The 21,495-nt window shown below is 53.3% G+C and overlaps 7 protein-coding genes across 7 annotated transcripts; 5 read left to right on the top strand and 2 right to left on the bottom strand.

Annotated features, from left to right (window-relative positions):
- Positions 1 to 127: 127 nt before the first annotated feature.
- NCS54_00210200 (Hypothetical protein) lies at positions 128 to 3,003 on the top strand (the record flags this gene model as incomplete). The annotated part of the gene is made up of 3 exons (XM_053147708.1): positions 128 to 150; positions 235 to 2,906; positions 2,963 to 3,003. The coding sequence occupies 3 exons, from the start codon at positions 128 to 130 to the stop codon at positions 3,001 to 3,003; spliced, it is 2,736 nt and encodes a 911-aa protein (XP_053003683.1).
- Positions 3,004 to 4,136: 1,133 nt separating this feature from the next.
- Positions 4,137 to 5,338, top strand: NCS54_00210100 (Hypothetical protein; the record flags this gene model as incomplete). Its single annotated transcript, XM_053147707.1, has 2 exons — positions 4,137 to 4,206; positions 4,263 to 5,338. The coding sequence occupies 2 exons, from the start codon at positions 4,137 to 4,139 to the stop codon at positions 5,336 to 5,338; spliced, it is 1,146 nt and encodes a 381-aa protein (XP_053003682.1).
- Positions 5,339 to 5,970: 632 nt separating this feature from the next.
- On the top strand, positions 5,971 to 6,324 carry NCS54_00210000 (Hypothetical protein; the record flags this gene model as incomplete). Its single annotated transcript, XM_053147706.1, has 1 exon — positions 5,971 to 6,324. One exon carries the CDS (start codon positions 5,971 to 5,973, stop codon positions 6,322 to 6,324), a length of 354 nt encoding a protein of 117 aa, XP_053003681.1.
- A 158-nt stretch (positions 6,325 to 6,482) lies between these two features.
- Positions 6,483 to 8,210, bottom strand: NCS54_00209900 (Catalase; the record flags this gene model as incomplete). The annotated part of the gene is made up of 1 exon (XM_053147705.1): positions 6,483 to 8,210. The coding sequence occupies one exon, from the start codon at positions 8,208 to 8,210 to the stop codon at positions 6,483 to 6,485; it is 1,728 nt and encodes a 575-aa protein (XP_053003680.1).
- A 3,141-nt stretch (positions 8,211 to 11,351) lies between these two features.
- NCS54_00209800 (Hypothetical protein) lies at positions 11,352 to 15,954 on the top strand (the record flags this gene model as incomplete). The annotated part of the gene is made up of 4 exons (XM_053147704.1): positions 11,352 to 11,514; positions 11,800 to 12,189; positions 12,249 to 12,392; positions 12,455 to 15,954. 4 exons carry the CDS (start codon positions 11,352 to 11,354, stop codon positions 15,952 to 15,954), a joined length of 4,197 nt encoding a protein of 1,398 aa, XP_053003679.1.
- Positions 15,955 to 16,289: 335 nt separating this feature from the next.
- Positions 16,290 to 17,360, bottom strand: NCS54_00209700 (Hypothetical protein; the record flags this gene model as incomplete). The annotated part of the gene is made up of 1 exon (XM_053147703.1): positions 16,290 to 17,360. The coding sequence occupies one exon, from the start codon at positions 17,358 to 17,360 to the stop codon at positions 16,290 to 16,292; it is 1,071 nt and encodes a 356-aa protein (XP_053003678.1).
- Positions 17,361 to 18,950: 1,590 nt separating this feature from the next.
- Positions 18,951 to 21,321, top strand: NCS54_00209600 (Fungal-trans domain-containing protein; the record flags this gene model as incomplete). The annotated part of the gene is made up of 6 exons (XM_053147702.1): positions 18,951 to 19,034; positions 19,085 to 19,173; positions 19,231 to 19,395; positions 19,452 to 19,604; positions 19,667 to 19,968; positions 20,027 to 21,321. The coding sequence occupies 6 exons, from the start codon at positions 18,951 to 18,953 to the stop codon at positions 21,319 to 21,321; spliced, it is 2,088 nt and encodes a 695-aa protein (XP_053003677.1).
- Between the last annotated feature and the right edge of the window lie 174 nt (positions 21,322 to 21,495).

Genomic DNA, 21,495 nt, shown 5'->3' with positions numbered 1-21,495 from the left:
CAATCTCAATAGATATCGGTTCCTTCCGGCGACTATTCTCTGGTTTCTGGCTCAGCCCGAAATACTCACATATCCTCTTTTCGCATCCTCCATCTCCCTTTAGACGCGCTTCTCACACATCTTCAAAATGACCGTCTTCGTGTGTTCTCTGTACGTCTCCCTCGCTTGTCTTATCGACTCCCCGCTTGACCCCTCCCTCCATCTTGGGCTGTACTAACGCGAACGCGACAATAGCTTCCTCCCCAAAACCATCCATTTCACTCTCCCCGGTACTCCTCCTCCCGGCGCCGATCCCTCAAGACGCTCCAAGCCCGCGAAATCCTCCAATGCTGCTGCTTCGTCGAGTTCGCGCCCGCAACCCCTCACGCGACAGCCTAGTCTCTTCCAGACCCAGGACGATCTGACCCCTCCTCATACTCCGACTGAAGACCCCGACTCGCCGAACCTATTCGCCAACGAAGATGGCTTCCGGATACAATTCCCCCACGCCGTAAACTCGCCTGAAGGCCAGGATTCGCGAACTTGGGGCAGCCGATCCAACCAGCCCAAGTCTCGCGCCAATTCTCCTCCCCCCGCAGCCCTCGCCGAACACAGCCGTACGATACAAAAGGCCCGAGAGCTCGGCCGCCAGGGCGTGTTACAGCCCAGGTCTCTTGCCCGGAGCGACAGCCACGATCGAGTCTTTGCGTCGGCAAACTGGATGGTGGTGAATGCGGATCAGGGCAACGGAGGACTGCGAAACGCCGCCGAGGCCGCCTATCGCGATGGCAAACTTGACGACTATACCTGGGTGGGCACCCTGGGCATGCCCACCGATGCTCTTGAGGGCACCCAGCAAAGGCAGGACATTGAGGATACGCTTGCCAACGAGCACAACATGCTGACCGTCTTCTGCTCCGACAAGGACTTTGACGGCCACTATGCTCACTTTTGCAAGCACATCCTGTGGCCCGTCTTCCACTACCAGATCCCCGACAACCCCAAGAGCAAGGCTTATGAGGATCACTCGTGGAAGTACTACGTCAATGTCAACCAGGCCTTTGCCGACCGCATCGTCAAGAACTGGAAGCGGGGCGACGTCATCTGGATCCACGACTACCACCTGTTGCTTGTCCCCGGCATGATCCGTCAGAAGCTCCCTGATGCCAAGATCGGCTTCTTCCTGCACGTCGCGTTCCCCTCGTCAGAGGTGTTCCGGTGCCTGGCTGTTCGCAAGGAGCTTCTGGAGGGTATGCTCGGTGCTAACCTCATCGGCTTCCAGATCCACGAGTACGGACGTCACTTCCTCCAGACTTGCAGCAGGCTTCTGAGCGCCGAAGCGACACCAGATGGCCTACAGCTAGAGGATCGGTTTGTCGACGTTATTCACCTGGCCATCGGCATTGACCCCATCAGCCTTCGCCAGCACCTAGATGACCAAGAAGTGGCCAAGTGGCTACAGATCATGCAGGAACGTTACAAGGGCAAGAAGCTCATCGTGGCTCGTGACAAGCTTGACCACGTCCGTGGTGTCCGCCAGAAGCTGCTGTCTTATGAGCTGTTTCTTAACAAGAACCCCCAGTGGCGCGAGAACACAGTCCTCATCCAGGTCGCCCTGTCATCTAGCGAGAAGAGCGATCTTGAGGCCACCGTCTCCGACATTGTCACCCGAGTCAACTCTTCATGGGCCAATCTCGCATATCAACCTGTGGTTTACCTCAAGCAAGATATTGATTATGCTCAGTATCTTGCGCTGTTGACCATTGCGGATGCGCTCATGATCACCAGCCAGCGTGAGGGCATGAATCTCACGTCTCACGAATATCTCTTCTGTCAGGACGGAAAACTTTTGCCCGAAAAGAAGCACGGCTCTCTGATTCTGTCAGAGTTCACTGGTACTTCATCCCTCTTCAACAAGAACGAGCTCGCCGTGAACCCCTGGGATTACCGACAGTGCGCCGACGCCATCAAGCAAGCTTTGGAGATGAAGGAGCCCGAAAAGGAGCGACGATGGAACAACCTCTACGACCGGGTGGTGAACCACACCGGCTCTCACTGGTTCAGCGAGTTTCTTACTCGTCTGGATGTGGTGTATGAGGAGCAGCACAAGCGGGACCAGACGTCTGTCCCTCGCCTCTCCATCCAGTCCTTGTCTACAAAGTATCTCAAGGCACAGCGCCGACTTTTCATCATCGACTACGAGGGTACTCTAGTGAGCTGGGGTCCTGTGAACCAGATCATCCCTGTCAGCCCTCAGCGAACCCTGGACGTGCTAAACGATCTTCTTCTCGACGAGCGTAATACCATCTACGTCATGTCGGGCCGCCGACCCGAAGAGCTGGATAGAGTCTTCCGCCGAGTCCCCAACCTGGGATTGATTGCCGAGAATGGATGCTTCCTCAAGAGCCACGGAAAGGACAAATGGACTGAGATGGCCGATCTCGAACACATCAAGGACTGGAAGGAGTCGGTGCGACCCATCATGACATACTACCTCGAGAGAACCCCTGGAGCCGAGATTGAGGAGCGTCGCTGCAGTCTCATCTTCCACTACAAGAGTGCTGAGGACTATGAGACGGCCTGTCGCCAGGCATCAGACTGCGCCAGCCACGTCAACGACGCCTGTGAGTCACAGCGTGTCCACGCCATTGCTCTCGACGGTTGTATTGCTGTTGAGCCCATCGACTGGACCAAGAGAACCGCCGCCAGGAAGGTGTTTGAAACTCTCAAGGAGGAGATGAGCTCTAACGAAGCTCACAAGACGCCTGTTGACTTCTTGATGGTTGTTGGCGACGGTCGAGAGGACGAAAAGGTGTTTAAGTGGGCAAACAGGCTGCAAGAGGATAAGTCTGTGCAGAATGTCATCACAGTCAGTCTCGGTAACCGCAACACCGAGGCAACCGCCACTCTTACGCAGGGCGTCAGTGGTATGTAACCCAGCTGACCCGGATGTAACCAGGATGAGTTACTGACTCTACTCTAGGTGTTCTTACTTGTCTCCAGAGGCTGGCGGCTCTCGCCTGACTAGAGGCCTATTCTGGAATTCTTGCATGGTATTTGCTTGCATGTCTTTGTGCCGTTGGCGTTGGGTCAGCGGGCGCAGGGATATTTCTACCAGGAGCTGGACAAACAATGGCTCCACAACACCAAGAGATGTGATTCTCTGATAGCTTTTCTCCATTGTTTCTCTCATGTCGTTTTCCTAGTGTTTGCTTTTCCTATGTCAAGAAAAAAAAGACGTGGTAATGATTCCACGGGGAGACGATGGTTACAACATGGACTTTTTTTTTTCCTTACTACACTCTCGCGAGTAATGTTTTACCATGACACTCAACTCTGAAAAAAGTGCCGTGTTTTTTCCTGTAGCTTAGTATCATTCGTTATATGTGTTATTCACGAGGTTTGGGGAAGACGGAACGGACAGACGATGGGCAGGTTTCCAAAGAGGTTTGTTTAGAATGGAAGACGGTGGTTTCTGGACTGTAGAATTCATGGCGATGAAAGACGTGGAAATGTCAATAAAACATGATGGAAAGGACTTGGGCGTTTCTAGCTCTTAATGTGAGGTTTGTGTTTCACCATGACTCGTTCGGTTCGATTCGATCCTTCTCACCCGCGGCCGTTTCCGTCCCGGCTCCGCTCCGCTCCGTTTTCCAGAGCAAGGGTAGGTTTCCTAATGCAACGGTCAAAGGAACGTTTCCGTCGAGCCAGCATTTGATCCATGCAGCGCCGTTTTTGTCACGATTATGAAGCTCTTTGTTGTCCACTCATTATGACATCACGGTGAAAAGCTACAGGGGCCTCGGTGAGCGCCAGGTGAGCTCCTCAACCAATGGGAAGTCTCTGAAACTACCGCCGTCAGCAGTGCACCCTGGCATACGAGAAACCCTGGGATATGGGAGCAACCCCGCGGCCCGCAAAAAAAAGGACACAGAGCGACATCGGCGCGGGGAGGGGATTCGGAAGGGCGGCAGAGTCAGTCAGCGAAGCTTTTGGAACTCTCTTTGTTCTTTCTTATTTATCCTCCCTGTTCCGCGTCGATATTCTTTTGCTGTGAGTCGATATACTTCTTTCGGGAGTATTTGATATTGACCTTTGTGGCTGCAGCTTAATTGACCGTTACAATATTTGAGTACTCATCGTCCGACATACACAAGATGGCTGCTTTCCCTCCTCCGCCTGTCAACACGATTGACTGGTCCAATGTGGGCTTCAAGGTCCGCGAGGGTACGATATTGGACCTTTTTGACCGTCGAGTCTTTTGTGACTGATTGTACATCTAGTCAACGGTCACATTGAGTCCACCTACTCGAGAGAGACAGGCAAATGGACACCCCTCCGCTTCGTCGCCGACCCCTTCATGCGCATCCATGGCATGGCTCCTGCGCTCAACTACGGACAGCAGGCCTACGAGGGTCTCAAGGCCTTCCGAACTCCCGGCGATGAGGGCATCACCGTCTTCCGCCCTGACCGCAACGCCACTCGTCTCCAGCACTCGGCCGACGTCGTCTCCATGCCCCATGTCCCCGTCGACATGTTCCTCGAGGCCGTCCGCGCCGCTGTCGCCCTCAACGCCGAGTTTGTGCCTCCCCACGACACGGGCGCTGCTCTCTACATCCGACCCCAGCTCTACGGCTCCAGCGCCCAGCTTGGCCTGTCGGCTCCCGAGGAGTACACCTTTGCCGTCTTTGTCATCCCCACCGGAGTCTACCACGGTGCTCACCCCGTCAAGGCTCTGATTCTTGACGAGTTTGACCGCGCTGCCCCCAACGGCACTGGAAACGCCAAGGTCGGAGGCAACTATGCTCCCGTGCTGCGCTGGAGCGACAAGGCCCGCGAGGAGGGCTTCGGCATCACGCTGCACTTGGACAGTGTCAAGCACGAGGAGATTGACGAGTTCAGCACCAGCGGCTTCATCGGTGCCCAGGTCAACGGCGACGACGTCACCCTGGTCGTCCCCGACTCCCACTGTGTCATCGACAGTGTCACGAGCGACAGCATCCAGGAGCTCGGCCGCAGCTACGGCTGGAAGGTCGAGAAGCGACCCATCAAGTACGGCGAGCTCAGCTCCTTCAGCGAAGTCTTTGCCGCTGGCACTGCCGCCGCCCTCGTTCCCATCCGGTCCATCACCCGACGCAAGGACGGCAAGACCGAGACTCTGACTTATATCCCCGACGGCCAGGAGGAGCCCGGTCCTCTGTTTGAAAAGCTGCTGAAGCACCTCAAGGATATCCAGCTGGCCAAGGCCGAGGACAAGTTCAACTGGCGCTTCCCCGTCAGCGCGGCCGACAAGGAGGTTGCTGGTGCTGCTAATGGAGGACGCAACGGGGATGCCACGACGGTGGACCAGATGGACTAGATATCCACGGGAACGGAAAATGAGTCAAGGCGAACGGCTTTTTGTTTATAGTGAGCATGTTGAAAATTCAAGTAACAATGTCATTTTGACCTACATCAAGACGCACAGACTCACCGTTCCAACCTGGTGTTTGCCAACGCTCGCGATACTGACCCGTCTCGTCTCGTTACCTCCCAAACCCGAGACCATGTTTGCCCTTCCCTGCCCTCGCTCGGGCTCGGTCACTTACACTGGGTGGGAACCCGCGTTCACCCCCCCGGTGCTGGTACCTCACAGTGGCAGACGAGCGGCTCGCCGCATGGTGCACGCTGGGACAGACCAAGGCAAACACACTGGGCGGGCTGCCGCTTTAGGGTCCCAAGACCCGAGGGGACGGAGTGTAACGAACGGCACTTTGGGAAAAAAGGAAACGTTTATATACCATGGGTGTCAGACGTGGTGTGTGTGCGAGGGAGGATATTGTTACGAGGACGCGACGACTGAGTCTGTGATTCAGTGCCTTTTTGACACAGAGCTCGACCTAGATAAAGGGGGGATCAAGCAGCCTTGTCTCCATCACCGTTCAACTCTCATCTACCAAATATTTCCTATACACGAAACCCAGATCGACATTCCTCGAAAAAGCTAGCGACATGTGCACCTACTCTTTCCAGCGCATGGTCTGCTCCTGCGCCAAGGGCCCCGAGTGCCCTCAAATGTCTCGCGGACGAGTCATGATCGGCGGCGAGGCCTTCCACTACATCGACCTGTTCTACGCCGTCGACGACCTGGGCTCGGCGTGCGACTACCAGCGGAGACTGTTTGGGCGCAACGCGAGCCCGACGATGCACTGCCCGCGGTACGCCTTCGACGCCAAGCGCATCATCAAGGGGAGCTACCGCAAGACGGACCTGGCGTGCGTCAAGTGCGCCGAGACGTGTGCGCCGCCGAGCTCGAGGTGGCAGGCTCCGGGGAGGAATGAGGTCAAGGATGAGGTCAAGGGGTAGATGTCGGGGAGGGACAGTGCCGGGGCGGCCCCACACGGATCGGGGTGGGTCAGAGATGTTCGGAGCTTGGTGTTGAACTGCGCACTATCGTTCAAAGTAGGAGAGCAATCGTTGAAGAATAAGTTGGCAATTTAATTTTTTGTAAGCTATTTATCTTCTTACTTACCGTTGACACCGTTGTTGGCCATGCCCTTGTGCATACCCTTCTTTGGACCTCCGTTGTTATCACAAACGCTCCGGCCCTTGTTAGAGATGATGCTATTTGCGAGTCTGTTCTTGTCGTCCTTGGCCATACCGTTGTGCGTTCCGTTGAAGCGCATATTGGCAATGCTGTCGTATCCCTTGATACCCGTCGACTTCTCCAGCCGCTCCGCAATATCAGGGTCGACCTCACGGAAGATGGCGATCTGCCTCTTGAGAGGCTCCTGCTGCTTACAAAGGGCCATCTTACCCGTCACGTTGCTGATGAAACGCTCCCTGGCGGGCTCGTCAAACACACGCTGCCACAGGGCGCGTGGCGCGTTGAAGTCTTCTGGGCGGATCTCGCTCAGGAAGGTGATGGCTTCGCCGGTGAAGTGGCCGTGTGTCTTGTCCATGTCCACGGTTCGTTGGCGGAACTGGATGGGGTCGATCGAGGAGAGGTAGTTGGGGCGGGCGCCTTGGTTGAAGAAGGCCATTTGACCGTCGCGCTGGAAGTTGCCCTGCTTGAAGGTGGTTCGAGGGGCGTTGACCGGCAGCTGCTGATAGTTGACACCAATGCGGTGACGGTGTGTATCAGGATAGGAAAAGAGACGAGACTGTAGGACGGGGTCCGCAGACGGCTCGATACCTGGAGGCATGTGCGAAGGGTTAAAGGCGACCTGCTCAATCTCGGCAAAGTAGTTGACGGCATTCTCGTTGAGTGTGAACTCGCCAACCTTGCGACGAGGGAACTGCTTCTGCGGCCAGACGTGGGTGAGATCAAAGACGTTGATCTTTTGCTTCTCCCATAGCTCCTCGGCCTCCTTGGGGGTCATGGTCTGAATCTCGACGGACCACTTGGGGTAGTCGCCTCGCTGGATGGCTTCGTAGAGGTCCTTCTGGGAGTAGTCGGGAGAGTACTTTGTCGATTCTTCCTGAGTAATAAACTTGACGCCCTGCATCGACTTCATGTGGATCTGGAAGTAGACCCAGTCACCATCCTTGTTGACGAGCTTGAGAGTGTGGCCAGAGTAGCCGTGCATAAAGCGGTAGCCGTCCGGGATGCCGCGGTCGCCCATGAGGATCATGACTTGGTGAATCGACTCGGGGTTCTGGGAGAGGTAGTCCCAGAACATGAAGGAGTCGTCGGCGTGTGTCAGGTGGGTTGACACATCGCGCTTCTGCGTGTGGATAAAGTGAGGGAACTTGGCTGGGTCGCGCAGGAAGAAGACGGGCGTGTTGTTGAAGACGGCATCCCAGTTACCCTCATCGGTTCTGAACTTGACCGAGAATCCACGGGGATCTCTTGCTAGATCATGAGAGCCCGATTCGCCGCCGACCGTGGAGAAGCGCGCCGTGACGGGACACTTCTTTCCCTTCTCCGAGAACAGATCCGCAAGGCACAGATCGGGGATAGGATCCGTACACTCAAAGAAGCCGTGAGCACCGCTTCCCTTGGCGTGGACGACGCGCTCGGGAATGCGCTCGCGGTCAAAGTGCGAGAGGAGGTCGATGAGGTGAAAGTCCTGGAGCAGGAGTGGCCCGTTCTCCCCGCAGCGCTGGGACTCGTAGGGATGGGGCATGGGGACACCGTTGCTGGTGGTGTAGATGGCCTCGGTGGAGGACATCTGGCGGTCCTTTTCGTAGGACGAGAACTGGTTTGCCGCGTGGGCGGCGAAGGACATGTCTGTTGCTGCTGGCGCCATGGTGATGGTATGTAGCAGGATGCGTTGTTTGTTGTAAGTCTCGAGTCATCCTGTGCTTCCCTCTGAAAAGACATTGGCCTCTTATAAGGGATCGAGATGGCCTTCATCCTGTCATGGATATCGCGATGGGCGATGCCATCCCGATCCGGGGACGCCGCGTCTCATTGGTCATCGTCGATCTATGACGCGGTGAAGCATCGGCAAATAAGGCGTGAGAGTCTTCCGGATGAGGCCAAGCCGATGGGTGTCGTGGATATTCATGACCATTACGATGTAAATGATAGGCCGATGAAGGATCGGATCTCGAGATGGACGATGCGTTGCTGGGTTGGAGGATCTGAGTGCGTTGCTGGTGGTTGATGGAGTCTACATTAGGTAGGTACTCACTGCTCAAGAACCTTGGAAACTGTACCCCGCCCCAGTGTTATACTTCTAATGCTTCTACTGCCAACTGTGGGTGGTTCTGTGGTAAGGTCCTATGATTGCATTACACAGGCTTTGATTAGCCTATCCCTTCTGGCGGATCAGCTTGGAGCATTGATGGGATCCATGTGACCTGCAGTCTTGGAGCTTCATCCCACGTCGTGAACGTGAACACAGAAGCTCATCACACTCACGTGATCTTCTCTTACCCTTTCTGGCAATAACACTAGTGAGCGGGACGCGATTGAGGCTTGTGGTGGACGGCATCGACAGGGATCTTATTGGACAGGCGTCAAGCCAACTCCCGTGTCATCATTACTGTAGTTGCATTGCATAAATTGACGTTTGCTTGATATTGACGCTGCTTCATACGGAGACCAGCAGTGGGAAAAAGACAGGAGACTTATTATTCTGGTGACAATGTTATCAAGACCGTCTCCTGCATTCCCTTCACCCTTGGCCAACGAATTCATAGAGAAGACCATAGCTCTAGACCCTAAAGGGCATCTGCTATCTCCGGCGTGTTGGACTAGTGGTGGGCGTGAACCATACACCACTACGAACGGTAGCCGACACTGCAAGTTGGCAGACAGCTGCGCGCTCCACTATCCCATGAGCTGTCAGAAACCTCCGGAGCGGTCACGACAGGGGCACAAGTCAATCACATGGGATAATTGCTATCCCATTAGTACAATCCCATTAGTACACAAGGACCCCCAGACTGTCTCGCCCAGTGTTATTGGGATAACTGAATCATGTGGTCAGGATGGCCTCATTTGTTAAGATGCTATGCTATGAATACTTACTTCGTAAGCAAGACTTGGTAATAAAGCAAGTGTCCCTCTGATCAATGGATACGATTGAGTTGACCCCCCCGTCCCCTGCAGTGACCAGGTCGGAGCTCCTTGCCACCTTAAGGGATGATTGCTATCCCGTCAGTGTACAAGGATCTCCAGGCTGTACCTTGCCCCAGTGTTACTTTTTTAATAGTTAGTGTTTGGGGTGAGACCCTCAGCTGTTAGGTGGGCAAACAGATTCCGCCGTTCAAATTGATGACGCTGCCGATATAACCACATTTTTTGAAACACAGTGCTTTGAGTGCCTTCTGCCTGGGCAAAGCTTGGTGTTGATAAAAGTATTTCGAACGGAACTACGCAGATGTGGTTGGCATAGACTCTCCGCCAACGTACGGGCTCTGCAGGCGGCAGAAAAAGCAACCAGGCGGTCCACACCACGAGCTTGCCTGCCAAGCCCGGCGGAAGGCATCAATAGAACTGCCATCGTTGTTTCTAAGATTAGTCTCTGAGAATGGCACTGGCGCTGATGGATGGCCCAGAGACCCCTTCAGAGCAACCGGCCATCCGTTCCGTAGATCGCCAGCTGGCCCACTGAGAGTACCTAGGGCACCGTATCAGACATTGGAACTGAGTGCTGGGGACCCCGGAACGTTGGTAGTTTGCCCTTTGATTTCCCTGGCGATGTGAAGCCCATTGGCCCCTGTTACGGCACCCAAGACCAGCAGTCAAGCCACCAACCTCCCGGATTATGAATGGGATTGGCCCAGGGCTCCGTCCCGTGTTACAGGTCTAGTGAACCCAAGAGCCTGGTAGATGGCCTGCATCATGCCAAGCACGTTGCAGACAGTTGAATGTGCGTGATGCAACACTGCCGGAATTGCTTTCGGATGCTCGTCATTGCCCATGGGTCGCCAGACTATCTTGGCAAACCAGGGCCCAGAATTTCTTGCTTCTTTTGAGTGGCGTGAGTCCTCTGGGCGAGCTCAGAAGCGGATTTGGGGTGGTCTGTGGTACATGTCGCCCCTCCAGCTGCGCAAACGCCGGGCCACTACTAAGAGAAGAGAGTACGGGGCGGGCTCGCCGCTCATGATTTGTGTTGAGAACTGACAAGTTTGGTTCCATGCCTGCCGAAAGAATCTGGAACCAATTTTGGACCTGGTAGCCCGCCACCTGCACAAAGAATACGGTGACTGCAAGGCAGCCTGGTTCAGCCTGGTCGCTGCAGGGTGGGTTCCTGAAGAAAGAAGGGGTCATGTGGGATGGAGGCGGGGACTAGAACGAAAAGGAGGAGAGAGGAGCAATCCAACTGAGCGTAGAAGTCATGTTGAAGGTTCCATTAGCCACCTGTTTCAAGCCCGCTTCAGGTGAAGAACGGGTAGAAGCAGGCTGGCTGCGATGAATGCAAGGCACATACACGTGGGGTCGGCGTGGTAGCATGTTCTGGGGCATCCTGGCCATGTGTCAGGGGGGCAGGGCTGAGGAGAGGTGGAGGGCATGTCATGCTTGGCCGACTGTTTGTTGCCACTGATGCTTCACATCCCTGTCTGGATTGAGATTATTGAACTTCGTTCCGTGCTGATATTGCAGAATACGGGAAGCTGCCAGACTGGCTGTTCAATAATCTCCCACAGCCGTGATTACTTTTCGATACAGCCTCTTTCTAGAGTTGGTGTTTCTCGGCATTGGGTTTTTTGGCGCCGGCATCTATCAAGGAATACATTCTTGGCTATTGCGGGAGAAGACTTCTTGAGAAGAGCCATCGATTTGATAGACAAGCGATTCAGTCTCTCTCATTGCTTACCTGACTCTGTACGGACCCCTGGGCTCAGGAGGAACCGTGGAACAGAATTTGACCAGCGTCATCCTTTCTGTTGTTTCTTTAGGTATCATATATCAGTTCTCCTACTCATATTAGCCAAACATGGCTTATTGGCAGGTTCAGCTGCAGCTCAACCTGGTCCTGACTAGTATCAAAGACTCCATGTTGGTGAAGCTGCGCGAGAACGAGGGTACGTTTTCGCCCACCCCGGCACTCACCCGTCTGCCAGAATGGCGTAGGAGCTTGAAGAATGACGGTGAATCTGGTATGTTGTCCTCGTTCCCTCCGTCCGTGAAATCCAGAGAGTTTTCGTTGTGTTCCGCACACTTTCAGAGACGGCTTTTTGGAAAGCACCCCAACAACCGCTCAATTCACGATCGATTCCAAACACGATGAATATGACGAAGTATCTTATAATTATTTTGGCCGTGCTGGCCGGATACGCCCACGGTTTCGACTTCGCAGAATTTGTGAATAATTTTCACTCCGATCTCGCACCGTGAGTCAGGGATTACATTCCAAAGCAGTTTATGTCTTGTCCACTAAACAGTTTCAAGGCTGTTGACGCTTCTCGGAGAGAAGGTTACAATGCAGTACATATCACAGGCCATGGGACCTCTAGATTGTATTGCCTTGGCACTGGCCCCGTTGGGTATCATCACCATCATGGTCAGCGCCATCAGAGTTGGCGGTCCGACTGTACTCAAGGCCATTGTGGGTCGCGCAAAGGAGAACGTCGCTGCCGCAGAACTGGAGCTCATGTCATCCACCTCCCAAGAGGTGTGTGAGCTCTTTAACGGCGAAAACATCGTACGGTGCCTCGGGTCAGGCTCCGTCTGGCAATATATTTGTCTCTTTCGGAAGGGTACCGGCAACGGTCAGGTCAAGTTCATGTCGCTACAGGATGCCACTGACGATGGGCTTCTTATTGAGACACATGGTACTGCACCTTGCGGGGGAAATTGGATAAGACGAGACGCATACTGACCCATATCATAGGCAAGACCGACAAAAAGGCTGAAGAAGATGCCCGAAGCCCTCAAGATCGCAACCGTGAAGGCGAGTCCACAGGCTCTGCCACTGGAATCGCCCCGACGAAGAAAATAACCCTGCAGAGAATCCAGAGAAGGCTATGGAAGTCTGGTAAGTAATATTACCCCTCTTCCCAGCATTCGTTCCAGGTTCTGTGGTCTGAAACCTTGTAGGTCCGAGGGAACCAGATACTGAGGTCTGCCTGGAGCTGGGGCCGAGCCATACGGCCCAGGAGCCCGCCCAGGAGCCCGCCCAGAAACCTGCTACGGTCATCGTCGTCTACGATGATGTACCTGAGGCCCCCAACATCTCCATCAACCTGCAGGATGTTGGCAGCCAGCAGGCAATCTGGGTCGCCGTGATCCTTGGGTTCTTGTTGCAGACAGCTGTTTTGGGATTTTTTTTCCTGATACAATTCAATCCGAAGGTACAAACATTCTTGAAGATCAAGGAGTCTCTGCCACCATATGGTTTCTCTATGGCACTTGGCGGCACCGTGTTCATGGCGACTGGCATGTTTCTCTGTGTTGACGTCGTGGAGAAAAGCACCTCGGAGAAAGTCTACCAAGCAAATGATCAGTTCGACATGCGCCTCTACTGGCTTCAACAGAACCAAACTGTCAACGATCAGGTGTTTCAGTCCTTTGCCACCTTCCCGGATAGGTGTTGCACCCGCTTCTTGAAGTCCCGTCGCGCAGGGAAATCCCAAGACAGGCAGACAGCCAAGAAGCTACAAACAAACACAAGTTTTGGCGTCGCGCTCGGCCTTCTAGGCTTTGTTGTACAATTCCTCGGGTTCAGGGGTTTTCACCCAGCCGCACCGCTAGCACAGCTTCTCGCAATCATCATCATGGCTGTTTGCCGAGCCGCGGCCCGCCCTGGGTTCACAAAGAATTTTGGAACAGGCAAGCTCCTACACGGCTTCGAGCAAGACTGGTTGACTCACGAACTGGCCCAGCACCTGGCTCAGCAGCTGCCTCAGTCTTTGGACGACGGCAACAAAAAACGGCATGGTGTAACCCCCTGGAGAATCGTTACTGGCAGTGACGTCGATTATAGGGCCTTTGAGACACTGGTCGCGTGCAAGGAAAGTCAAACGCCAAGTGAGGCGCCCGATTCAGAAGCACAACGCCTCTTGGTAATGCGAAAAGGCTTCTACGGAAAAGCCAAAACTCATACCCTATCATCCAAAAGTGCGACTCAGCTCGCGATTGCTATGGAAAAGGCCCTGGGTATATTGTTCCCCGATGGACCTGGGTGTCAAGGGGGCCTGGGCTTCCGGTGGGTTATCGACGTCGCTGTGAAGGGAGCCACGCAAGCGGTATCGATTGATCTGTCTTACAAGGAAGATACTCTGCGTTGGAAGGTTGAGGCAGATGATTTACACGCAGTTCTGTCACTCTGGGTGCACGCGGCTTGGGCACAGAGAAACGAACCACGACCTGAAGATGGGCATGTTGAGGCCGATGACGACACCTGGATCTGCAGAGATGTATGCGAACCCAGCCTGAAAGCCCTGGGAGCTCGGAATTTCACGCTCAGGCATCAGGTGATGAAGGATTTGGAAACGTGGGCCACCCAAAGCCGCTATATATTGACGGGGATTATGGAAATATGGAAAGCGGAGGAGGAGCAGAAGAAAGAGAAGAGGAAGAAGAAGAAAGACGAGAAGAAGAAGAAGAAAGAGAAGGGGAAGAAGAAGAAGGAGGAGGAGGAGAAGAAAGAGGAGGAGGAGGAGAAGAAGCAGCAGAAAGAGGAGGGGAAGAAGAAGAAAGAGGGCAACCGCGGGCTGGAAACCAACTGTGCCAGAGCGGTTAGTCGGCGTGTCGAGAGTCACGACTCCATTGTCGGCCTCTACGCATCCGATCTTCTCTTTTCTTTTATGTGGTCTATGGCAAAAACCCTTCGAGTCCGCCTCGGGTGTGAGGACAAGAGGATACAAACCATTGGACCTCTGGAGAGGAAACCCTGGGGGAACACAGCTATGACTGATTTGATCAGTGCATTTCGTGAAGCCAGCCATTGGTCAGAACACGAGACCTGCCTAGGTGTCATATCCCCGTTGAGCATCTTGGGTAAACTGCCTATCCAGCCCTGGTTCCATACCATGTCGGAGGCGATCATGGACGCGCGCAGATCAAAGGACCAAGCTTTGATTCATGCTGCGACGAACCAAGCGGTCCAAAGGGCGAAGTCTCTGACTTTGACCTACAAGGCTGGCACCAGTGGCCTATTCGAACGTGGTGTGGTTTGGCTGCGAGAGCAACTGCGCCCTCCCATGTGCGTCCCTTCTGCATTCGAATTGGAAAAGATATTGAATCCGAGGAGTTGTCCATTCGCCAGAAACAAGCTATTCGCCAGAAATAAGTCGCGCTTGTCTGATCAGCTTCGTTGGAAGCGTGCGTTCTTTGAGGAATTGGAAAACTTGTGGGAGATCCAACGCAACCCGAAGACATTCACAAACCGCGTGCGGCTGCCTGCTCTTTTCGACTTTACAACCCTCCATGGGTTGGCTGCGAGAGGAAAGCAGATTGGCAGTGCCGCACCCGCTGAGTTGAAGGCCTTGGTCAACGTCCAGGACATTACAGGGTGGACGCCCATTTTTTATGCTTGTGCTGCCAAGAACTCGGAGATGGTCCGTCAACTTCTCGACCTGGGAGCTGACGCGACCTTGGCGGATATCCATGGGTATACAGTAGCACACCATGCGTGCCTGTCAGGATGCAAGGAAACGCTGACAATCCTAGCGAGCCAGCGTGTCGACCTGGAGGCCCAAGCCATCTATGGGGCAAAGCCGATACACCTGGCAGCTGGGAAAGGGCGCGGTGATGTCATTGCCCACCTTGACAGGCTCAAGCAGATGTCCCCAGGTATCGGGCGAAGGGAGGCAGTTCACCTGGACTTTGACAACCGCACTCCAATGCACTGGGCTGCAGCCGGGGGGCACGTTCAGGCTTTGAAAGCCCTCAAGGGTGATGTGAACTTTCAAGATGACAGCGGCTGGTCATCCCTTCATATAGCGATCCTGGCTCGTCAGAAACACCTGGCCAGCACGCTACACCAACTATCCGCAGATGTGGAAAGTAGAGACTTGAAGGGTCGCACGCCTCTCATCCTGGCATGCGCAGAGGAAAGGTGGGAGTTTGTTGGAGTACTCGTCGACATCTTTGCGAAGGTGGATGCGGCTGATTCAAATGATATGACTTCTCTGCACTACCTCGTAACCAAGGGCGACGATGCAGGCAGCGCAACCATGATTCCAATTCTCACCAAGGGCTTGGATCGCCAAGCCATCAAGAAGCTAACCGAGTTGCGGAACCGGGACGGTCACACGCCTCTGCACCTCGCTGCTATGGAAGGAAGATTAAATACCATCAACAAGCTCCTCAAGCTGGGTGCTGATGCCGGCCTCGCCAATAGCCGAGGGGAGTCGCCCCTGTTTCTCGCCCTCGCCCATGCAAAAGAAGACGAGGCCGCTTTCCAGATTACCATGGCTTTGGTTAGAGGTGAAGATTCTCTTAGGGTCAAATCGGTCGACGGCCGGAGTCTCCTTGATGTGGCAAGGAGTAGGCAACTTTCTGACGTGGTGAACTTTCTCGAGGCTGAGATGGAGGAATTGGAGCGTTGGAAATATTGGCATGCGCGCCCGATGGCGGAGTGGCCTACCGCCTAGGTAGGCCTCTCATATTGCAGCTCCCTAGCCTGCAGAGGTGGCGGGTTCGAAACCCGGTAGGGAGGGACCTTTGACCCCCTGGGGAAAGCCAAGGGCAGGCCTGTCTACCGGGGTCCGCCGCAGTGATAACCTGTCGTGAAGAGTTGCCATTGCGGCCACATTGAGATGACATCTACTACACAGGCGCGAGGCATTCGGGGGTGAAGGGTCTTGGGCTTTGTAAGAAAACAACGCAACTAGCCTGAAGTACAAACGTGTGTGCAATAACTAATCTATGTCTATCAATGTCATCCGACAGCAGGCCATCTTCGGGTAGTTAGTTTTGTGACGGAAATTCATCGCAAGTACCAGGGAATCTGGTCCCGCCAGTCCGGGATGCGGTGTTCCAGGTTGAGGACGCGCTTCATCAGCGGCGCCCAAGCCGTGAAGCCTGAGCCAGATTCATGAAGGATCGTGAAGATGGTTTCGAGGCATCTCTTGTACTCGTCAGAACTAGCCAGGGCTAGCTCAGCGATGCGGGCAATGACCTCGACCCAATTGCGGAGTAACTTGTGTTCGAATGTTGATTGTAGATATGTGAAGTAGAAATAGGTGTGGCGCTCTTCGGAATCCCACTGCCTGTTAGACCTCTCTCTGAAAAGGTCAAATTCCTTCCCAAACTCCCACCAGGGTGAAGGGTCCTGGGGGCTCTCTTCGATGCCCCAGGGTATACGGCTCAGAGGTAGCTCTGTGGGAGGCCCAATGTAGAAGTCACATACTTTCCAGTGCGGAGCACACATATAACTAAGCTCCCGCAGTGAGGGCGCTGCCCATATCAAGCTGAACTTGCGATACATGCACTCTGGTTCTTGGTTGTTCCAGACGGCTGGCTTCATGGTTGCCATCGGAGGTATGTGCGAGTCATAGTCGGAGCTCACAACATTGCCTTGGGGCCATGGTCCCACAGCCACTTTAGACTCCTTGCTCATAAGGTTATCGTCATCTTTGAGATATGGGGATCTCAGCTTGCAGAGCAGATGTTTTTCCAAGACCATGACCAGGGTGGTGATCTTTTTAGCGAACAGGATCGTCTCGCCGCCTGAGATGCCGCCTTGGACGCCGACTCTGACTTCTACCTTGTCGGACTCCTTCTCGAGAGAGGTACCCGGTTGAAGCTCATCAATCGCAGCCTTAACTTTAGGCAGCCCAGCAGCCACATCGGCAAAGTCAAAGCTGGGACCGACGAGCACACAGGGCACTTCTGGATCATCGGGCTTAAGTTCTTGCGCAGGAAAACGCTGTGCGATGTTCCAACCAGCGACCTGATAATCTTCCGCTGAAAGAGGGATTACCTTATCAAACCTCGCCGGTGAGAGTTCAATGGCAACATCAAAGGAAACCTTAGGAGTGGTACGGGACGACAACATGGCTGATGGTGTGAAGAAGGCGAAGTGTTAGATTGTTGAAATATTCAAGATGCGTTTGGTGATATTCGAAAGCAGTTTTTGAGTGCTGAGGCTGATATGTTGAGAGGATCACCCAACCCATATATATACATATTTCCTTCTGTTACACTAAGCTACTTGTTATGGCCGCACAGTACGGGCGCTCCATCAAAGATTGCAAATGGTCCAAGCACCTACCACACCTAGTCAAGGAGTCAGCATCGAGTTCATCAAGTTATCAAGTTCATCAAAAGACCGTTCAGCTGCTCATCCATCGGATTCCCTTCATCGCTTGACCTTGATCAGCAGAGGGTGTGAGGAACAAGGTTTATGCAAGGAGACTCGGGGGCACGAGGGGGAACACGACAAGCCTTGCACGAACTGGAGTAGGTAGACCAAGAGAAATTAAAAATAGCACATCCAGGACAAATAATAGAAACCGTTTCAAGTCGTTTTAGGATTCAAAGGGCCTGGTACTAAATAAAGAAAGGCAGCTAGCTTGGTACTATTAATGTAGGTAGTGTGCCAACCTCTTCGTAAGGGGGGCTGGCGCTAAGCTCACAAAGAATCGAAGGGGCAGTGATACTCACCCATGTTTCTTACCGCCATGGCATCAGCAGTGGCAGTCTCGGAGGCAGTATGAGCCTCGAGTCCCAATTCGCGGAGGCTGGAATCTCGGCTGAATGACAAAGGGCGAGCTCGTTGCTAGAATCATGAGGTACATTCAAGGTGAGACAACGCTACTTGCAGCCATGAATGAGAAGGTTGAAGTTGAGATGGATCGGATCAAAGCTGAGAGACCTGAGGGGCCAGGCTGGCTCTTCCGCGGGTGAGATGATGACAGTAATTACGATGTTTTATAGTATTGGGTTTTAATGCTCTTCTGTGTTATCATTGTGTTCTTTGCTATTGTGCCCAACGGAGATGCCATTAATACCAGCAACATGACGACAGTAATTGGCTCGCGCCCTAGGTACGTAAATCAAGGAATGGTGGTTTTCGTTCTGGCCTGAGACCGGGGCACTGTTTACATATTCAAATCATGGGTGGCAACAACAAAAGCTGCGAGGCCAAGAGTAAAGGAACTATCTACTGGCGCAGTTCTCCCATCAAGGGCCGGGCTGCAACTATAACAAAAAACACAATGCCAACGCAGTGGCCTTTTTTTTTTTTTTTTTTGCCTTTAGTTTTTCTACTCCCTGCAGTAGGGGCAAAGGAACGTGGGTGTCTATTCAGAAACATGCTGGCTAGGTAGGTGGTAAAAGACAACTAAAATTCTCAAGGTTCAGATGGCTCATGTACAGCAAAGGGCGCTATCCCATACATTTGGAGTATTAGTAGGTTTATTATATCAGTGATGTACACAAAGACTGGAATTATTACAGCCTGTCTTTCTTTGGTACCGAGGTAGGTAGGTAGGCACAGAGCCTCAAGGCTTGTACACGTGACCCCTGCTGGTGGCAAAGCTTCATCCAGGTTCCCCGCCTCCGTAGACGGCGTGGCTTATCCTCAACCCATCTACAACAGCCTCAACCATCGACGTGACACATGTCAATATCCGTGCTGAATCACATGCAACAAGCTCTGAACCAGACGGCTTTGCCTCGACCGCCAAGACTTCCGGCTTGTCAAAGCTGCGCCCAGAAAAAGACAAAGGCGCGTTGTTGGTGCCCTGGCCACACCTTTCCGATGCTAATAATATGTAGTGTGATAATTCTAGACCCAAATGTTCTTTGTGCGCTCGAAATGGTACCGAGTGTGTAATCAGCTCGGGCGATGCAAAGGTCTCAAGGGCGTAAGACGCTTGACTGGTTCTCTTGCAAAGAGATGCAACTGATCGTCGGTATTATAGGCTCCTTGATGAGTTAGAGAAGAGGGAGAAATCTCTTGTTCTCAAGTTGCGTGACTTGGAATCAGATCCAGCTGATACTGTGCAAATGCTCAGCCCCGAAGAGACACAGACTGCAAGGTCGATGGCTGGTTCTTCGCCAGTTGCACGAGGGGGAGCAGGTCTTGGGTTAGTGACACTGAAGCCATCGCCCTTTTCTTATAATGCCTGACATGCCTTTTCAGCTTCGTCGCACACCTGTTTGCAGATGCAAACTGGAGGAAATCTCACGCCAATCTGCTTCGAACATTAGTAGACGTTCCCGGGGCTGCAGAAGCCTCGATCGCTCCGTGTTCTTTGCCCTCTGCTGTGGAAGCACGGCAGCTCTTTGACAAGTAGCAAGTAAATCTGGCACTCTAGACAGGAAGGCACTATTTACTAACTTACGACCTTGAAACAGCTTGAGCTGGTCACATATTCAGAGCCCGTTCCTGCTTCGTCGAGAGGTCTGGGCACTGTATCATCGTCTATTCACCACCCCCACCGGAACACGGGACGCCATTGACCCGGACCTGTTTCGGGCATTCATGATTTGTGCTATTGCATCGGTACTACCATATAGAAATGGTATTCATCACCAGCACCCCGAAGGATACTATCATGCGGCGTTGCAGCATCTGGGACCAGAGCTCTTGACAAGAGGGGTTGACTCTGTACAGGATTTGCTGCTCGTGTGCAGGTTTGGCATTTACCATCCGATAGGTAAGTCATGACACCATATTATAGACTGTAGGCTTTGGAAATTCTGATATTTGCCTAGGAACCTCGATCTGGGACGTTGTTCGGCTTTGTGGACGTCTTTGCATTGAGCTTGGGCTCCATACCGACGCGGGAGACCACCTTGACCTCTTGGAACAGCAACGAAGGCGACGAGTTTTCTGGCAGTTCTACCTGATTGACAGATACAGCTCGACAACGCTGGACAGACCATTCTTGATCGATGACCGCGACATAGAGACCAGATTCCCCATCGAAGCAACCGACGAAGAGATTGAGGCTGCAAGCCCAGACTTGCGAGACCTGGATTCGTTCTGCCGCACCCAGAACTCTGCGGCGCCAAGCGAAATGACCATCTTCTTTGTCTCGGTGCGGCTGAGGCAGATATCTTCGCACATCCAGACAGAGTTCTCGCGACTCAAGCGGGAGCATGGAGAGCCTTCTCCCCGGCACTTGATGGCAGGACACGTCCATGTGGTCCTGAACAAGCTCCTTCAAGAGCTCGAGAACTGGCGGAAAAATACACCGATGATCCAAGATCCATCTTGCCTCTACGAGACTCAAGAGTGGTATGACCTGCTGCACGCCAGAGAGCGGCTTTCGGTCGTACGACGAGCGATTGATCTCGTACCAAAGGTGAATGGCTCGCCGTCGAAGCAGATCCTGGCCTTGTTGCTGAAATCTGCACTCCAGACGATAGAGCGATACTGCATTCTCTGCCAGATGAGAGACCTCATGACGCACACCCGCAGCTACTTTCACATGCTCTTCACGGCAGGGCTGTCGGTCATGTATTGCATCTCTGTGCCGAAAAGCATCGACCGGGAGAATCTGCGAGCGTCCTATGAGGGCTTGATCAAGTGCGAGGAAACTCTGGTCAGTATGGCGAGGCAGCTGCCAGATGCACATAATTATGTCGCCGTTTTCGAGGCTCTTCGGTGTGATATCTCGAGAAAGCTGCGACCCAACATGGACATGACTACTGTTGGTAGCGCGGCTGACGGGTCACTCACGATCGGGGACCTCACGAACCCTCTACCAACAGCAGAGCCAGGATCAATGTCAGCGAATCTAGGCAATGTGGCATTCTTGCCATCTCAGTCCCAGGGCTTCAACCAGATGTCAAATGGCAGGGTACAGCTCGCAGATGCAATGGATCAGGTCACAGGTGGAACACAGCCTGACGGTGCCAGCTACCAAGACGGATCCTCGACGGTGGACTTGATGAATTGGGCCCTTCACAATTACGATTCATTGTGGTATATGGAGTCTGCGCTGGGAGAATACGTGTACGGGGATCCTACCAACGCTGGGATTTGGGAGGGTTTTGAGTTTTAGAGGTATTTGTTTGTTATCGACAATCAAGGCACTTTTTAAAGATGACATCAGACGCAATAAGCCATTGACCTATTTGATACAATGTAAGTAGAGTGTTGGTACTAATATATTTGATGCTTGTTCTGTGAGGATGTTTGTCACCCCGAGACACCTGGTGTTGTAAGGAGCAAATGG

The sequence above is a fragment of the Fusarium falciforme genome, chromosome 2, assembly GCF_026873545.1.
Source record: "Fusarium falciforme chromosome 2, complete sequence".
Classification (NCBI taxonomy): Eukaryota; Fungi; Ascomycota; class Sordariomycetes; order Hypocreales; family Nectriaceae; genus Fusarium; species Fusarium falciforme.
Note: the sequence above shows the minus strand (reverse complement) of the source record. Positions and strands in the feature narration are given on the sequence as shown.